Below are 18,251 nucleotides of genomic sequence, written 5' to 3'. Positions count from 1 at the left end.
GATATGAAAGTCCTCTTTAGTGTCATTTCACACAGCCTTCTCCTCTTTTGTCTTTGTAGGAACCCAGGAGAGGACACTAAAATGCTGGTGTGTGATATGTGCGATAAAGGTTACCATACCTTCTGTCTGCAACCTGCTATTGACTCTCTTCCAACAAATGGATGGAGATGTAAGGTAGGAAAGATCTCATATAATGCAGGGTACCAGGGTACAAACCATTTTACTGGAGTAAAGGGGCAACTTGTTGTGGTGGATCCCAGGTCGTTTCCAGGTGTGCAATATTATTCATTGAAAATTAAAAAAAATAAGAAAAACTCAAGATAAAGAACACTGACTCTGGATAACTTGTCTACCACCCAAAAGAACAACATTTCGTTAGCTTGCGTTGCATGTTCGGTGGTTAGAAAAAGACTCGCGTCAGCTGACTTCTTAGAGGTTTCATTTCAGCCGAAGCCCCAAAAGGGGTAACGCGATGTGTGCCTGTGGGTAAATGCACAAACATTCTCGTTCCTCAGCTGGATGTTGGACACGTCACCTGATTTTTAATACAGCCGTTAGGTCACAGAGGAAGAGGCAGCAGGTGACGTAAAGTCTTGACTCGGCGCAGCGATGTAAACCTGACTGCCCGTCCTCACTCGTACGGTAGTTTTGTTGTGAGTCATGTTTTCTGTCTGACACACAGGTCAATAGAGTGAGTCATTGTTTCAGTTTCAGTGCCTTACATTGTTCCTTATCTATTTTTATGTTTGTAGAAGTACCAGAACAGCAGTCCGTGCTTTAGAAAGAACGCTTACTCGAGCTGAGTTGGTAATTGGTCAAACAAGGATGCATGTAGATTTCCTTTACCTCGGCCCAGTGTTTGCTGTAGTATTTAACAAGCGTCACAGACTATATGCACGCTGTGCTGCTTAGAATATGCTTCGTCCAGAGTATACCTATTTAACACGGCGGGTTAGTTTAAATATATTGTCACTTAAGCATGAATTGAATTATGATAATGTTGAATATTTTTAATTTAATGTTATATTCTAGTTTTCAGGAACCTGCTTTGCTTCCCATTCTGCGCCATACAAATTTTGGCCTCAAGTTCCAGCATCAAGTAGCAAGAACCTAGATTTTTCTTTTGGAATCTCAAATTATTCAGAAACATTTTTAATGTTGTTTGCAAATCTGTCCAAACACAACATCTAATTTGTTGAAATTGGTCAGTCAAAATGATCATTCTGATCCTCCACTATTCATTTATTTATTCATTTTCACATTTCTTACCTTTACCAAACACGTTTTGCCAGAAAAAGTCATCATATTTAGGTGCACACGTCCACTGTGGGTCAAGACTGGTTTCCTGGCTGTATTTTATGAAAAAGATGGCAGGTCTGCCTGTTCTTACTGCACAGGGTCTGAATGGCTTTGCTTGCCTTGTGACTTTTCTCTTCAGAACTGCAGAGTCTGCCTACAGTGTGGAACACGAACCAGTGGCCAGTGGCACCATACCAGCCTATTATGTGAGAACTGTGTCCAAAACCAGGACCCTTCTCTGTGCTGTCCTATGTGTTCTTCCATCCTGGATCCCGAGCATCACAAAGACTTACTTCTCTGCCAAACTTGTAAAAGGTAAGGGACGTGTGCTTTTTCTGTTCCTGTTTTAATTCTGTAACACTCTTGGGGGGGAAAAACAAAAAGCTAAATATATCAAATTCTGCTAGTGCAGATATATCTGTTGGACAATCTCACTCAATTTCTTTGCACTCGGTTCAGATGGCTTCACCTGGAGTGTGAGCGTCAGAACTCAGGCCAAGCAGAAATCCACCCCAGAGAGGACTACATTTGTTCCAACTGCAGGGCTCCTGCAGAGCAGGCACTACAAGCAGAGGAGATGGACATTGGCCCAGAGCTCAGCCCTCAGCCAGCCCCCATGCACACAGACTCTGAAACTGACCTACAGCTGGCTCAAAAGCACACAAACCTAGAACCTGGCATGCGCCTGCCTGAAATGCACAATGACCCCAAACCGGAATTACATGCTGTTCCATTGCACGCTGATCCAGAGCCTGTTCAGGCTACCGTCCAGGAGGAGAAGTTGGCCACATCAGACCAGAAGCCTGGTGGGTCTTTGTTTTATCTATTTCTCTATTTCTCTTTTTGATGAAGTCTATTATTTCTATCTACTTGTATAACTTCATCCTGTGTCTCAAGAGTTTTTATCAATATGCAAGTCATGCCTTACTGTGATGAAATTTACTCTTTTGATTATCCAAAATTGCACACACATCATACACCAGCCACCAGGTTATATGATGGAAATGAGACAGTTCAGAGTTTAGGTTATTTGGATGGTGCTGATGAAGTTGCAGGTTATGCAAATAAGAAAACTGAGAGGAGAGCTCTGTGGATTAAGATCAGTGAGATGTGCTTTCTCTTGAAGGATCACCTGGGGACTCCCAAATGACTGGATTTTGTCCTACTTGCAGCAGATTAAAGCAACCATTTTGCCTTTGTTATTCTATGGTTTGAATGAAGAATTGATCACCAGCTTTACTTTAGAGAGCACTTATCTTTTAGATGACGTTGAAGTGCATGTCAACAGTTAAACGGCACAACTAACAGAAGAACCTAAGGATGAGATGAGCAGTCAAGTCTGCTTTTATTTAAATTGCTAACAGATATGATTTGCAGGTAACTTCCATTTGGTCTTTGGCCAAGTACACATGAACACTATTTTTCCTCTTCCAAAATAATCAATGGATCATATCCAAATGGCAACGCTTGCAAAAATAAACCCTCCATCCATATAGAAGCAACACAAGCTCCATAGTAACAGCTAACTGCATGCACTCAGGGTAAAAGCGATAAAACTTGTTATTACGGTCCAAATCCCTTTTAATGACCATCCAAAAGCATTCGCTATCATTAGTAATCTTCCATAGGGTGCTAAACAGTTCTGTGCGCTGGTCTGCGGGCAGGTAATCTCATCATAGCCGTCTTCCTTCAGTGTGTCGGCAGAGCAACTCGCTGCAACCACTTTATTGCCAAAGTTGTTCTGACAACTCGAGGTGCTCATCGTTTTGGATCCTGTCATCCGTTTATGTAGCAGTGAGCTCTGCAGCGCGTTCTGACACACCTCCGTTCTTTAAAATAGTCAAACTAAATACATTTATGTGCAAATATGTAAAAAATAAAAGGTTAGCGCTGGCAATATCTTGCCAATCTCTCCCATTACCATGTCAACAAAAGGGAATTCAGCCCGTGTTATGATGTCGGACGAAGGAGAAACGGCACACAACCTGAGCCAAAAACCTTCCAATCGGAGGCAGTGAAAAGCTTTACCTTGGAAGGTGTGTTCCAAAGAGTTTGATGTCGGTGCCCAAAACTGTGTTTCCATGTGGACGATGTGTGCTAAACGCTTGGAAAAGCTGCAGTTGTGAAAATACCGATGTTTGTGTGTACAGGGCTTTGGTTACTCAGACTTGACCAAACTTCCTCATGAGTCCTGGGGGGCGATGGGGGGGATTGATAAACTAGTCTAGAATTTCTTCTTTTTTTTTTTTGCTGAAACAACGTTTTGTGTTTGTCATATTTGTTAATTTATCTCATTGTGGCTACTAGAAGCAGGTCATTAGCAGAGCTGCGTTCATATCATACTTTAAACAATGACCTGAAGCTTTTCAATTCAAGCTTCAGACATATTTAGCTGACTAGATTAAAGAGGGTTTTAATTGGGACTCAGATACCTATGACCAGGACCATTTTGAGGGCATTGTTGAAGGAGAGGCACCGGTCCTTTGTCTGTGTCTGGCTATTGTTTCTGCTAGTCACAGTGTTTCTGTCTTATGTTTTGGTTGCACTGGACCGCATATGAAATCTGGGCCATGCGATGTCTGCCGCAGCTAGAATGGAATATCAAGTACACGTACAGTAAGCTGGGGATGACGGTGGCAGCTATGTTGCCCTCTCCTCACTAAGCAGCAGACTCCACTGACTGCAGAGAAGAGTACCATGATGGTGATTATATCACAGATCCCTTGTCTGCTAACCCGCCTTGGAGCAATGCTTACTCATACATTGCAGCTCACAAAGCCTGTTGCTCTGCTCACCACGCACACGTGTTCTCGTTTTGCTAAATTTTTTTCAGTCTCGTCATTTGGTTTTGCTGGCAAAGCAATGCTTTCTCATGACATTATAAAGGGGGATTTTGTATCTTTGGGCTTCGAAAAGTTTGACGACATGAGGTTTATGTTTCCATTCCTTTTTTTTTCTTTCTTTTCAGCCAACTGGATTTTTCAGCAAGAGGGAAGCTGCTCTTCAGCTCTTCAGCTGCTTGTCCATTACTACCGTTCCTTTCATTTTAACAGCTCTATTATCAAGAAAATTAGCCGCCTAACATCTAACAATAAGACGGAAATTCCCCTCATTTTGATCTTATAGCCAATACTGTGTGGGCAGTCAGTGTGACACCGCTGCCTTTACTGGTGTACGGTTTACATTATTAGCTCGGTTTTTAGCACAAACGTGGCTGCAAACAGCAGTCGCTCTTTTAAAAAAATGGGTTCGGCCGTATCTCCTCAAAAAATAGCGCCTCTTTTTTGATTTTGCCCCTGGGCAGTCGGGATGATGGTGTGAGTCATGTCTCCTCTTGTGGTCAAAAGTGGTATTACAGGAGTCTCTTTTCGTAGCGTGTAGGCGGTTCTAAGCAACGTCATAGTCGTTGCTTTTTAACTCTTGATGTTTTTAAACATTGTTTTCTACGAATCTCCCCTTTAAATGTTTGTGGGCCGTTTATTCATTTGATTCATTTTAGCTTTTGAAGGTTTAGATTGAGCACCCTAAAAGATCTGCAGCATTTTTCATCTTATTAATTTTTTTGTGTGTTTCTTTTAAACTACAAACCTCTTACTTGGGGGTTGTGGGTGTAAAGGCTCTTCGATTTGTTACATTTAAACTGTGACATTTTAAATTGGCCATTTGAGGTGTAGCTGCTGTACTTCCTCTTAAAAATGTATAAGTGGAATATACTTTGATATTTGTGAGATGATGATAACGATGCTGCCAATCCCGCCGCACATGTAATGCAATTAAAGTTCTTAGCCAGCGCTTTTCATCTCTTGCCAGGATGTACAACCACTCAGGGTTTAACAGAAGGCTTATGGCGGCTCAGCTGACAGATGAAGTTAAACGCACTCTGTGGGTGAAGGTTAGAGCTGACTTCAGGTGTTTGTTGCTGCTTGAGCTGTGTTTTAATCCAGGAGACGTATCCTTATTCCACGTTTGGGACGTAGGAAGTAGGGCGGTGATATCAATGCGAATGCGTGTTCAGCTCGGTCAATGGCTGATGGCAAGAGATGGTCGTAGGCCGATCTCCCTAATTGACTTTCTGGCATGTGCACCGGATGAGCACCTGCAAGCTGCACAGTCATGAGCCCAGAGCACACAGTCCCTGGGATGTTGGTTGTCATGGTTACTCCCTTCCCTGGCAGAGATGCGTTGCAGGTGCATGTGTGTGTCAGGATCAGAGTGACATGGGAAGTTGTGGATTGAAATAGTGGGTGCCCCCTTAAGACTGGGCTGTCTGTACTGTCAGATGCTGTCGGGCAGAATGTTGGCTCTATGTGTTGATTCCTAAATGCCAGGAATGACTGGTGCTATTCATACCAGTCGAGTTAAATTCATTGATGTCTCTGATACTAAACCAAATGAAAAAGGGGGGGTGGGGGCACACTGGAAAACCAAATAGTGAGAATGTGGAGGACATTTGATTGATGCGGAAATAAAGCCCACGGTTTTAGCTCGCATCCTTTCTGCAGCCGCTCTCGCTTTCCTCCCGTCCACAGAGCTTTTCCTGTTAGGAGATATTCGCATTCACACTCTATGATTGTTTTTTCTTCATGTGTGGTCTAATCAGAGTATTTATATACACTGATTATGGTTAATGTGCTCTGTTTTAGAAGCTTTGGGGGGAGCCGACGTTGTGGAGACAAAAGTTACTGAACCGTCTGTCAACAAAGATCCAGCAGAATTCACACCAGGTTTGTACATGAAGCCCATTAAGTGAGTTGTCTACATAATTGGATCCTCATTGATTTACATGAATGTAATGGTGAACTGTGTTGTAAGTGTTAAATGTTTTAAGACAAGGTAACTCAGGGATTTTCTCCACAAATCAAAATTGATCACTTGAAACCATTAGCATGACATTGTTGGTTTCTATGTCTGTTTTTTTCTGCTTTTTTTATTATCTTTGAATCCAGCATCTGATATATAAAGATATATTTTGTCATGACCACGTCTTTTTTTTTCCGCACTCCCTCAGAATCAAAACCAGCAGCTAGAGCCCAGCTCACATCTACAGAAAGTCCTGCGCCCTCAGCGACTCAGAGCCAGGAATCTTTTCCAGCCCAACAGCCGATGGAGGTACCACAGACACAGGATGCCACTTTGCAAATCAAACCAGCAAACACAGAGGCCTGCCCCGAGCAGGTCAACCCCAGCACAACGGATTTTAAGGCCATCATCTCGACCACCAAAGAACCAAGTACTAAATCAGTACCTTTCATGGACCAACCAGCAGAAGTCACGCTATCCAAGCCTTCAAGTATGGATGTAGTTGGGGCTTCTTCACTGGAAACTGCTCCAAAAGAACTCAACAAGGAGAGGAATGAGGGCTTATTTCACATTACGCTGGCAGACACTGTTAAGACCACAGCTTCAGATACTTCAGAAGAGATGGACACTACTCTGGACAGCAAGCCCATGCTGTCATTTCCCAGCTTGTCTTTAGAGGAGAAGCCCTTCAAAACATCTGTGGAAAGATTAGCTGAAATGGTTTCTTCTCCCTCCCACTCCTGCCCCCTGGCTCGAGGGACACCTCTCAGAGAATCCCCCCAGACCCACACCCACACCCTGCCCTTGCAGAGCGACCACAGCAGTGTAATACCAACAACAACCCTTGTACCTTTTACGCCGAAGATTGGCATGGGAAAACCAGCCATCACCAAGAGGAAGTTTTCTCCTGGGAGGCCACGAGTGAAACAGGTATGAACCTGAATACGATCTCATAAGAATCACTGATATCTGCTGGAACCGTCTGGTTTATTCACTGCCCCAGCCCATGGAAAAAAAGGAAAAATCCAAGGATTATGGTTTAATAATTGGTGCCTGGTTACTTGTGTACTGTGTGTGTGTGTGTGTGTGTGTGTGTGTGTCCATCCTGTTGGCTCTACAGTATGAAATTGGATTGTTTTCTGTAGCAGCGAGATGGTCGAAGCAGCTTGTACGACTTGTGATAAATTTTTCAATTCTGTTTGAAAGTGCTTCTCAGTAAAGTTACAGCATTCAGTGCACTACACGAGCATGACAGAACAAAGGATATCGAATGTAAGCCTCTCTAAACTCCCTGCTCTCTTTTCACGTTTATTAGTCACAGAGTGTATGCGTGTCCCAGTCGGCATTCTTTGTTTCTGTTTTTTTTTTACCAGTTTGAATTGGTTTTTTGGGGTTTTTTTTAAGGCTTAAACACCTTTATCTGATGGTCCTTGCTGCATTCCATCTCAAGCATTATCATCAGCCTCTCATACCATCTCATGTCACAAACATGTGTCTTGTCATTGATCTGTCGGAGATAAGCATTCGTCAAGTCACAAGTAACACTGATAATTGCCATTACCACATCCCAGTGTTGTCCATGTTATACCAAGAATGGCAAGTAGGTCACTGTGGCTGTTAAACTTTGAGTCTCCTTGTATTGGTGTCTCAGTGTATTGTGACTGAATGGAGACTCTCCCGGGAAAGGGATGATGGGAACTAAAACGCAACCCCGGTTACAATATATTATAAATGATGCTGCTGAGGATGAATTAGTAGACACAGTATTTTTTGCAAATGTTATATCCCATCAGTCTGGATTAGCATCACGGGGCTTAAACTAATTTGTGACACAAAATCAAGAGAAATCTCTACTAAAAACTCTAAACTTTGCCTCTCTCGTGTTTTGCTGTTCTGATACGGCTCCTCCTCCTGCTTTATCCAAGATATAGCAGTATTTTTTTTTTTCCCCCTCTAAAGTGCTGCGTTATCCTAGAAAAATTCTGTTGCTTGCAATGAAACTAACAAATTTGTGCTCTTCATTTTGCTCGTAGAAGAGCCTTTTGGAAAGTTGCTTCTTGAACTAGTTGCATGACGGCTTTTGTCTTGATCACAGAATGTACTCTAATCATTACCTTCTACATGTTTTGGCACCTCAGATATTTAGCCCTGCTTCGTCAGGTGTACATCAAGTGATTTCCCCCAAAAGTTACATTAGATGCTCACCACATTTCTCTAACATCTTTTTTTTTTTTTTGTATGTTTTGTTTCTTTGCTGGCTTTGTTTTTAAGTTGCTGCGTTTTGTCGCCCTCCTCCTCCCTCCCTCCCTCCCTCTCTCTCACTCTCTCACCCATCCCTCCTTACCTTAGGGTGCATGGAGCCCCCATAGCTGTGTGAGCTCACCCTTGTCCTGGTCACCAGACCAGCCTGAGGGGTGGGACCCAAAGACCAGGCAGTCCTCTGGCAGCCCCGGGTGGAGCATCAGAGTGGTAAATACAGTGGCTCATCAGAGAAGGCTGGGCAGCAGCTGCCCCCTCTGTCCTTACTGTTGTGACACACACTCCCCGAGTGTTCTTGATTGTCACTGATGTATACTTGGCCATCACTAAAAATGACCACTACATTACAGTGAGAGGAAGAGTCAGAAGCTTGACGCTTAAGCTAATGACTCAAACTGAAATGTATGGCTATATTTGGTTCCAAGTTCAATTGAGTGGTCAATTAACGCTTCTACTGTCTCATTCACACCTGTTCAAGTATTTATCGAGCAACATTTTGTCTAGTAAAATTGTCCTTTGGTTTGACAGAGCCGAGTCATTGCCATGTTTATAGCCTGCACTCTTAACAAAGCCCGGTGACGGTCGGTCACATTTGGTTGTACATAGTCGGGTTCCACAGCAGGCTATGCATCATCGTACTATTTCTTTGCCATCAGTTTAGAATCTGGGCCAAATGTGAGCAAAGTGTAAAGGGATTTTTGGGGTATGTTTTGGAAGGCTCAGTCAGACACATTTTGCAGTCAGGATTAGGTTGAGGGTTCTGTTGGAAGTGTGCCAAAGACAGTGAAACATGAACTGGTGTGAGCTTTTTTTTTTTTCTTCATTTTAATTACTGGCTCACAGGACGAGCTCATCCATTTTCATCAATTAGAAAAATGTCAAGAATGGTGGTGTTTTCTTTGCTTTTCCTCCTCGGCGATTCGGGATGATTAATGAGAAATTTTGTTTCACTCCTTTTCACATTTGACGTTTCTTTTTTTTTTTAAAACCATGGCGATGCTGCGCGCTGTTTGCAAAAGTCTGTCGTAAGAGCAGTTTGTTGAAATTAGTGTTGTGTGTAGGTCTACCGTATCTGTTAAACACTGAAGGCACTTTCATCACAGCTGAGTACATTTTGAGTTTTAATGGTGATGTCGCCAACATTCACTGAAACTATCCAACAAGTGATTGTGTGCTAGATAAGCCACTTTATCTTTTCTTGCTGCAAGAATGAGACTTCCAGTCCTCAGTCTGTGCCAAAAGTCATGGAGAGGGGACATCGTATGTAGTGGGTGGGAGTGGAGTGTAAGTGAGGCGGTTATTCAGTAGATTTCCATTGGAAGGATTGATATTTGCCTGCTGATGTGATTTCTTGGTCAATCTTCTGCAACAAAAAAGTGTTGGACTGTGCCACAGCGAGGGACACACACACACACACACACACACACACACACACACACACACACACACACACAGAAAAAGAAAACCTTCTCACCTTGCTCACGTGCCTGCTGTCTTTGCACCTCAATGTTTTCTCTCTGCTTTAATTGTGAAGAGAGTGGAGGCTTGCAGGAGGGAGCTGGAAGGTTGCATACACCGGTGGAATCCTTAAGCTTTAAGCATCTGAAAAGTGATAAAAGGGTGGCTAACATTCAAGATTATGGTTCTTGCAAACCGAGAAATCTCCCTTTTCTCAGCTCTCACCTCCCCAGCCAGGGCGCATGTGTCCTGCTTTTAAACCATTTTTGGAAAAACTGATTCGCTTTCCTTTATGTATTCATTTACTAAACACTGCTAGCGTAGTTCATGAAATAAGAAAAAGCAGCGGCTCAAAAGTGCGGTTACATCAGGCAGTGACTGACGTCTGGTACTCGTGTGCATGAAGGTTTTCGGTGGCTGTTTATGGTAATGAGAAAGGGAGTGTCTGTTCGCTGTGGTGCCTGTGCAGATTACTCTGAGCATCCTCTATGCATGTCGGGCAGCAGCAAGCATTGAGTAGCTGCAACTATGTGCAACGCAATGCATAAGCATTTTTGATGCAACTCCTCCTTCACAGCTTGTTTTCAGAATTTTAACAAGTTCTTGAGGTTCAAATCTCTTCAGCCCGCCACTAGGGTAAGAGTGTGGACGAGAGGCTTTTGATTATCTTCTTTTCCTTCTCGTTTTTGTGCATAGGGTCGAGGCTCAGGCTTCCCTGGGAGAAGGAGGCCCAGAGGGGCTGGCCTGTCAGGTAGAGCTGGACGCGGCAGAGCCAGAGGAAAGAATGGAATCGGCCCCAGTATCAACCCTGGGGTATGGACAGCTGTATGGAATCTCTACATCTTTTGCAAAAATCGAATCATACATAAATGTTTGTTTATCTCTAGCGGAAGACACTGATGATGTTTTGTATGTAGCAACTGTATTAACGCTAGTTTAATTTGATGATAAAGGTTGTAATTTTCGTGTACTTTGCTAATGCTGCAACAGAGAAACATGCTCCTCAGTGGGATCTGTGTAATGAAAATGGTTTTATGGCCTCTGCCGTCTCACCTCTACTTTTCTGTTTGTCATTTTCTTCTGATATGCAGGTCACTACAGTAGAAATGCAATACCCAGTGAAGGAGGAGGAGGAAAATGCAATGCATAACACAGTGGTCATATTCTCCAGCAATGACAGTTTCACACTAAAACAGGTGCCCTTTCCTAAACTTTAGCATTCCGACTCAGTCGGTTAATTTTAGCATTCATGTTAGATGGCCTGAATTTAAATCCTTGCTTAAAGATTGTTCCCATTTGAGATATTTAATTCCTTTGGAGATACTGTCAGCTGCCTGCAGGAAGCGCAGTCAGTCATCCAGCATATGTACACATGTATATTATATATTTTCAGCTGGCAGGAAGTTCTTTAACCCTAACTGATGCAGTGAGGAGCTTCTCGTTTCTTTGTTGGAGGACGCATCCTGTGGTCGTGGAAAAGATGTTAATCTGTTTCAGAAGGGTCAAATTATTGGCACGCATCAAGCAAAGGAAAGATTGCTGAAACTACTAAAAGAACTGGTTAAGAACTGTCCTACGCATTATTACAAACTAGAAGGATAGTGGGGAACCATTGAGGAAGAAATATGGTTGGAGAAAAAAAACAATCTGGAGCGATTGTGATCACCTAAACGTTTGGTGAAATCAAATCGTAAAAAAACAGCAGAACTCACGGCTCGGTTTAATAGTGAAAGTAAGAGCATTTCCACCAACAATGCGAAGGGAACTCAAGGGATTGGGACTAAACCACTGTGTGGCCTTAAGAAAACCACTTATCAGTGAGGCTAATCGGAAAATGTTTGAACTTATAAAACAGGAATAACCAGATCTGTTCTCACGTAAAGCTTACTGTCATTACTGGACTCGAATCGGGTTACTTATGGCTTTTAATTTTTTTTTAGGACATGTGTGTGGTGTGTGGGAGTTTTGGTCTCGGTGCAGAGGGTCGTCTCTTAGCCTGTGCTCAGTGTGGCCAATGCTATCATCCATTCTGTGTCGGCATAAAGGTGAGGTATCCTTATTATCAGCTCAGAAAAATTCCCCGTACAGACCTGCAAAGCTTTGGAACAAAATCTGAGCTATGGTTGCATTCCCTTCCCCAGATCACCAAGGTGGTGCTAAGTAAAGGCTGGCGCTGTCTGGAGTGTACAGTGTGCGAAGCCTGTGGCCAAGCCACAGATCCTGGCCGCTTGCTGCTATGCGATGACTGTGACATCAGCTACCACACATACTGCCTGGACCCTCCGCTGCAGAATGTTCCCAAGGACAGCTGGAAGTGCAAGTGGTGAGCGGTTCTTTGATCATCTCGCTCAAATGCGTTTCGAGCAGAAAATCATTTTATGAGAGCTGAACTTGTGTTGGAGCTGCAAAATGAGAAAGATTTACTCTTATAGTAAGCAGCTGTGGTTATTAACCTCATTTCACCTCTTACTAATCGCCTTGATTTGTTGTCATTTCTTGCCCATCTCAGTGAAAATCAGACCAAAAAAGTAGAAATCGCACAAAACGAATGGGGGGGAATTAGGACAGCTGGAAGGATTTTTCTTTTTTTTTTTTTTTTTTTTCCCCAGTGCAGTTATCACTTCATCCTTTTTTGAGCTAACCTGGTTTAATGACCTCTGCTTCCTCATCACCTGCAGGTGTGTGTCCTGTACCCAGTGTGGTGCCACCACCCCGGGCCTGAGGTGTGAGTGGCAGAATAATTACACCCAGTGTGCTCCCTGTGCCAGCCTCGCTTCGTGCCCGGTCTGTCTGCTGGACTACAGCGAGGGCACCGTCATTGTGCAGTGCCGCCAGTGTGACAGGTGTGCGGTATTTCTGTGAAACGGCCAGCTCAGAATGACACGTCTCAACTAATTCTCTGTAACAATCGGCACATATTCTAAACTCCTTCTCCTGCTTGTAGATGGTTTCATGCCTCCTGTCAGGGTCTCCACTCAGAAGATGATGTAGAAAAAGCTGCAGAGAGCTGCTTCGACTGCACAATGTGCCGAACTTTCAAGACCACTAAAGGTGGGAGCGTAGTGACTCATCGAAATGTTTCTGTGTCTTCCTTAGACTAAATAGACCTCAAAGTGACACGTTTCTCGGTATTTCTCGGTATGCTGATTTGTTAAATTGCTTTTGTGTGTCTGGTGCTGCCGCAGTTGTGACTAAGACCAGAGACATCACTGAGCCACTGGTTGTGACACCGATTGTCACAAAGGCGAAAGAAATCGGTAAGTTATCACAATTGATGGATAATTAATGCAGCAGAAATATATACATTTTCTTTCTCCTGGCTGTTGATTTGACTTTAGTTCAAAGGTTATATGCTCACTCTATCTGCACGTACTCATTTCTCTTTTGTCTCTTCAGATCTGTCGAGAACCTACACCCAGGACGGTGTTTGTTTGACGGAGTCGGGGCTCTGCCAGCTCCAGAGCTTATCTGCTACAGCGTCACGGCGACGGAAAAATAAGCCAAAACTGAAGCTGAAGATCATTAACCAGAACAGCGTGGCGGTGCTTCAGGCTCCTTTGGACACACTTTTAGAACTCTCTCGAGATGAAGACATAGAAGACAACAGAGGTACTCGTTATCTCAGACAAGTTTGTTCTTTCATCTGCATGTGTGCACCCATCATTTTTTGCTTTTGCGATATTTTGTGTGTTGTCCCATTTGTGGTCTTATTTGCTGTTCCCGTGGAGATTGAAGTGTCAGTATGAAAGGGCTTCGGAAGGTTAAAGTAGACAAGGTCTTTGCTTGGTACAGTTCACCAGCTCCTTTTTACAACCTTATTAGTTGAATACAAGGCAAAAAAAAAAAGTCCCTCTGGAAATCATGGGACTAGCCAAGTTCAATTCAGTCAGGCTGCCGTCTTGCCAGTCAGTGGGATTCAGACAGAATTGACTCTGGTGCTGTATTAAGGGGCCTGGCTGGAGTGTCCTCAGCTGCAAGGCTGTCACTCATCATCACTTCTCTCTCCCTCACACAGAGGCGGAGCTCCTCGATTGTGAGGCAAAGTCTGACTCAAGCCTGGAGCGAGAGCCAGTGGAGGATGACTCCAAGGGGGCCGACGGCGGCAAGAAGAGGAAGAGGAAACCGTACCGGCCGGGTAGGGCACCTGATTGAAGGAGACAGCTCCCTTGAAGCGGAAAATGGTGCAGTAGATGCCTGACGTTGTGGCTGTAGCAAAGCACTGCCATCTCACGGCCTCTGATGCACCGAAGGTTCTGTGTGGGCTTTCTAAGCTTTAATATATAGGCCAGTTAGTAGAAACGTACATTCAAGGGTTATTATATTTCATATTGAACAACACTGTAAGGGGAATTGTATTGATTGGGTGTATATAGATTGAGAGATCACTTCTAATTTGTTTTTACAAGGCATTGGTGGGTTCATGGTCCGCCAGAGGAGCCGTCCAGGCCAAGGTCCAGGCAAAGCTAAGCGAGCACTCTGCAGGAAAGACTCTTCCGGCTCTGTGTCTGAGAATCCCATCGGGAAAGACGAAGGTCTGCACACATGAATAATCTACACAAGTTACAGTGTTATGTCATCATTTTATACCTATTTTACAACACGAATTTACACCGGACCTTGAACCGATTCTTCTTCTTGTTTAATTTTGCTAAGGCTGGGCAGAGGCGCTGCCAGATACTCCTGTGGATGAGATGCCCCCTGGACCGGAGGTTCCGGAAAAGATAAAGAAACGCTACCGGAAGAAGAAAACTAAACTGGAGGAGGCTTTTCCCACCTACCTACAGGTTTGTCACCGCCAATAGAAAACACTTAGTGCGGCACGTAATCAGCAGCCTAATAGTTGATAAAACAAGTGAATGAGATTACATTTGATCTGAGTGTGTTGTGTAACTTTATAGCACAAACCACTATACCCACCAGGTAATTGGATTATAAATTGATTAAATACTCAATAGTTTTTATTCCACAACTGTTAGCTCATTTTAAAGATCGCGTGCAGTAAAAGCTCTATTTGTTGTGAGGAAAGAAGACTAAAATAGTCGTTAATCAGATGTTAGTAAATCTATTTTTGTTTTCTTCTGCAAATGTGCTTTTTTTTATATCCGGAGATTGTCTTTTCATGTCATGCCATGTATTCATAAAATGAGTTTTATCTCACCCTTGGGAAGGTTGGGAATCCAAAGTACACTGCCTTAAAACTATTTGCACAACTTTAGTGCACAGAGCCCCTTCTGTAGGATTACTGAAAGAGGAACAGCCTAAAGGAACTCTCAGTGAAGGATACTTGCCTCTGATCATAACTCTTTAAATGGCCCCTGTCTCAGTAGTGAATTGACATACAAAGGCTTAACTGGAGCTGACTTCAAGGCTCCTTGTCCCATAGCAGTATCTCAGTGTCACCTTGTGTTGGCTCCAACATGGATATGTGATGTGCATTAAGCCACCGGCAGTTGTCAGGGCAGCTCTTTATCCCACCACAGAACAGGCAAGAAGGGGATGTGAAGAGTAACGTAAAAGTCTGACACAGTGGAGAATATTTCATTAATTATTAAGGGTACAACACATTTGGCTTTTAATGTCAGTGCAGCAGTGAGCTGCATTTCCATGTTGTTGAGTATAGTTGAAGACTTGTGGAAGCATTTGGTTTGGGGAAGTACGTGCAGACAAAGTTCAGGCCCCATAGAACTTTTAGTCTGAGTTTCAGTTTCACTTTAGTTGTCCTGGGCCTTCAGCAGATGCTGATTATTTTCCATGTAATAGGGGTGGTACTTTTTCTGGGAATCAAATCAACAAAGATAGCTCAGAAACGTGTTGTGACTGGTGCCATGTGTTGCCACTTTCAGGAGGCTTTCTTTGGAAGAGACCTACTTGACAAAAGCAAGCAGAGCAGGCAGCAGGGGGTCGAATCGGGCCTTCTGGAAGATGGGCAAACCCAAGTGGAGAGGAAGCGCTCCTCTACCAGTTTCCTGGACTCATCATCAGACCCGCTGCTAAGCGCTTCAACAACATCTATTCCTACCAGACAAGCAGCACGTATGTATTTACTCGTTCCATTCTCCAGGATCACAGGTGGAACTGTTCACTGATTCTTAGCGTTGCATTAAACTAAATATTTGGTATTAACAAAAACTGCAAAAGACATGAATTAAACCACCGCTGGAAAGGAATCCAGGCAGATGTGCTAGAAAAAGATTTAATTTCATTGCCTTGTTCCTGCTAATGTCATCATTTAGTAAGAGTATATATAATTTTCAGTGTGTGGACATGATGCACGTCAGGTGGAAACATGTCCAAGCTGCATCTCACCACTTCAGACGATAAAGTCAGGAGTGCTCAGGGTTAATTTACTTTACCTGTCAGTTTTTCTTCTGCAGCTTCTCTCACTTTACTACTAAACGAAACATGATAATGTGATTATTCGCAAAGGAAGTTTGTTTCAGCAGCTGAAGTTTTAGTTAACATTCTCTTTGTAAGCTTACTTTGTTTCACCTTTCCACTTTGTGCCTCTTGCTCTTTAGAGCTTTGTGTTTGGTTTTTATTTTTCAACAAATAGCATATAGCCTTTGTACCGACCTGCATGGATGTGCAGTCAGAAAACAAAAGGCAGAACAGTCGCATGTCTTTGCCAACGCTTTCAGTCTGTCCTCAGATCTCATTTTTACCAAGAATGAAGCCCTTAGAAATGTCTTTTCATTCCCCCAATAAGTTACTGTAAAGCAAAGCCAATCATGGACAGATTCCAGAAGTTCAGCATCAACGGCTCCAAGTCTGAGTAAAGCAAAAATAAATGCGTTCTGAGTTTGTCACGTCATCGACAAACGTGCAAATTCCGGCACCGGGAAACAGCTGTTAAGCTGCATTTCGACCACAGGGACATTTTCCAGGAGCACAGTTGTGTTTAAGGGCCTGTTCCCTGGCCCTCTAAACCGGGTCCTGGTGTATAGATCTCATCCCCTAAAAAAACAGCCCTGTTAGCACCCTTCTGGGTTGAGGCTATCAGCACAGAACATTTCTGATTGGTCAAGTATTCAAAGTGTTTTATTTCCACCTCTCCATCTCAGTCTTCTTAGGTTTAATATCCACAAGTTCTTCTAATCTGTCAGTTGGTAAATAAGAAATCTGCACATCAGTGTCACTCCTGATTGATTTCTAATGTTATCCAAGATGCACTGAGAGAAAGAGATGCTGTGGATCACCACATTTTTAAGACCACCCCAGGAAGCAAAGCTTTTCGCCTCAGGCTCCTCACCTGGGAAGCGGGCTCCTCACCTGGGAAGCGGGCTCCTCGCTCCTCACCTGAGAAGCGGGCTCCTGGCTCCTCACCTGAGAAGCGGGCTCCTCACCTGGGAAGCGGGCTCCTCACCTGGGAAGCGGGCTCCTCACCTGGGAAGCGGGCTCCTCACCTGGGAAGCGGGCTCCTGGCTCCTCACCTGAGAAGCGGGCTCCTGGCTCCTCACCTGAGAAGCGGGCTCCTCACCTGAGAAGCGGGCTCCTCGCTCCTCACCTGAGAAGCGGGCTCCTCACCTGGGAAGCGGGCTCCTCACCTGAGAAGCGGGCTCCTCACCTGGGAAGCGGGCTCCTCACCTGGGAAGCGGGCTCCTCACCTGAGAAGCGGGCTCCTCACCTGGGAAGCGGGCTCCTCACCTGAGAAGCGGGCTCCTGGCTCCTCACCTGAGAAGCGGGCTCCTCGCTCCTCACCTGAGAAGCGGGCTCCTCACCTGGGAAGCGGGCTCCTCACCTGAGAAGCGGGCTCCTCGCTCCTCACCTGAGAAGCGGGCTCCTCACCTGAGAAGCGGGCTCCTCGCTCCTCACCTGGGAAGCGGGCTCCTCACCTGGGAAGCGGGCTCCTGGCTCCTCACCTGAGAAGCGGGCTCCTGGCTCCTCACCTGAGAAGCGGGCTCCTCACTCCTCACCTGAGAAGCGGGCTCCTCACTCCTCACCTGAGAAGCGGGCTCCTCACCTGGGAAGCGGGCTCCTCACCTGGGAAGCGGGCTCCTCACCTGAGAAGCGGGCTCCTCACCTGGGAAGCGGGCTCCTCACCTGAGAAGCGGGCTCCTCGCTCCTTACCTGAGAAGCGGGCTCCTCGCTCCTCACCTGGGAAGCGGGCTCCTCGCTCCTTGCCTGAGAAGCGGGCTCCTCGCTCCTCACCTGAGAAGCGGGCTCCTCGCTCCTCACCTGGGAAGCGGGCTCCTCACCTGAGAAGCGGGCTCCTCGTTCCTCACCTGGGAAGCGGGCTCCTCGCTCCTCACCTGGGAAGCGGGCTCCTCGCTCCTCACCTGGGAAGCGGGCTCCTCGCTCCTCACCTGAGAAGCGGGCTTCTCACCTGGGAAGCGGGCTCCTCGCTCCTCACCTGAGAGGCGGGCTCCTCACCTGAGAAGCGGGCTCCTCGTTCCTCACCTGGGAAGCGGGCTCCTCGCTCCTCACCTGGGAAGCGG

The 18,251-nt window shown here is 45.0% G+C and overlaps 1 protein-coding gene across 9 annotated transcripts in view; it reads left to right on the top strand.

Moving 5' to 3' along the window:
- The window catches only part of kmt2cb (lysine (K)-specific methyltransferase 2Cb), a 65,606-nt gene that overhangs the window by 24,235 nt on the left and 23,120 nt on the right, over window positions 1–18,251 (top strand). For 6 of the 9 annotated variants that reach the window (XM_072363561.1, XM_072363564.1, XM_072363559.1 and 3 more), the window contains exons 10-27: window positions 60–174; window positions 1,439–1,614; window positions 1,759–2,105; window positions 5,943–6,023; window positions 6,308–7,029; window positions 8,449–8,568; window positions 10,513–10,641; window positions 10,908–11,012; window positions 11,757–11,861; window positions 11,958–12,139; window positions 12,495–12,659; window positions 12,761–12,867; window positions 13,002–13,073; window positions 13,213–13,425; window positions 13,832–13,951; window positions 14,223–14,348; window positions 14,470–14,600; window positions 15,660–15,849. In XM_072363561.1, coding sequence (XP_072219662.1) covers window positions 60–174; window positions 1,439–1,614; window positions 1,759–2,105; window positions 5,943–6,023; window positions 6,308–7,029; window positions 8,449–8,568; window positions 10,513–10,641; window positions 10,908–11,012; window positions 11,757–11,861; window positions 11,958–12,139; window positions 12,495–12,659; window positions 12,761–12,867; window positions 13,002–13,073; window positions 13,213–13,425; window positions 13,832–13,951; window positions 14,223–14,348; window positions 14,470–14,600; window positions 15,660–15,849 — 3,206 coding nt within the window. The remainder of the gene's footprint in view (window positions 1–59; window positions 175–1,438; window positions 1,615–1,758; window positions 2,106–5,942; window positions 6,024–6,307; window positions 7,030–8,448; window positions 8,569–10,512; window positions 10,642–10,907; window positions 11,013–11,756; window positions 11,862–11,957; window positions 12,140–12,494; window positions 12,660–12,760; window positions 12,868–13,001; window positions 13,074–13,212; window positions 13,426–13,831; window positions 13,952–14,222; window positions 14,349–14,469; window positions 14,601–15,659; window positions 15,850–18,251) is intronic. The other 3 variants (XM_072363567.1, XM_072363562.1, XM_072363565.1) reach the window with 2 other exon arrangements.

The sequence above is a fragment of the Leuresthes tenuis genome, unplaced genomic scaffold (genome assembly GCF_036924035.1).
Source record: "Leuresthes tenuis unplaced genomic scaffold, fLeuTen1.0.hap1 SCAF_14, whole genome shotgun sequence".
Taxonomy (NCBI): Eukaryota; Metazoa; Chordata; class Actinopteri; order Atheriniformes; family Atherinopsidae; genus Leuresthes; species Leuresthes tenuis.
The sequence above is the reverse complement of the archived record's forward strand: the minus strand, read 5'-3'. Positions and strand labels throughout refer to the sequence as shown.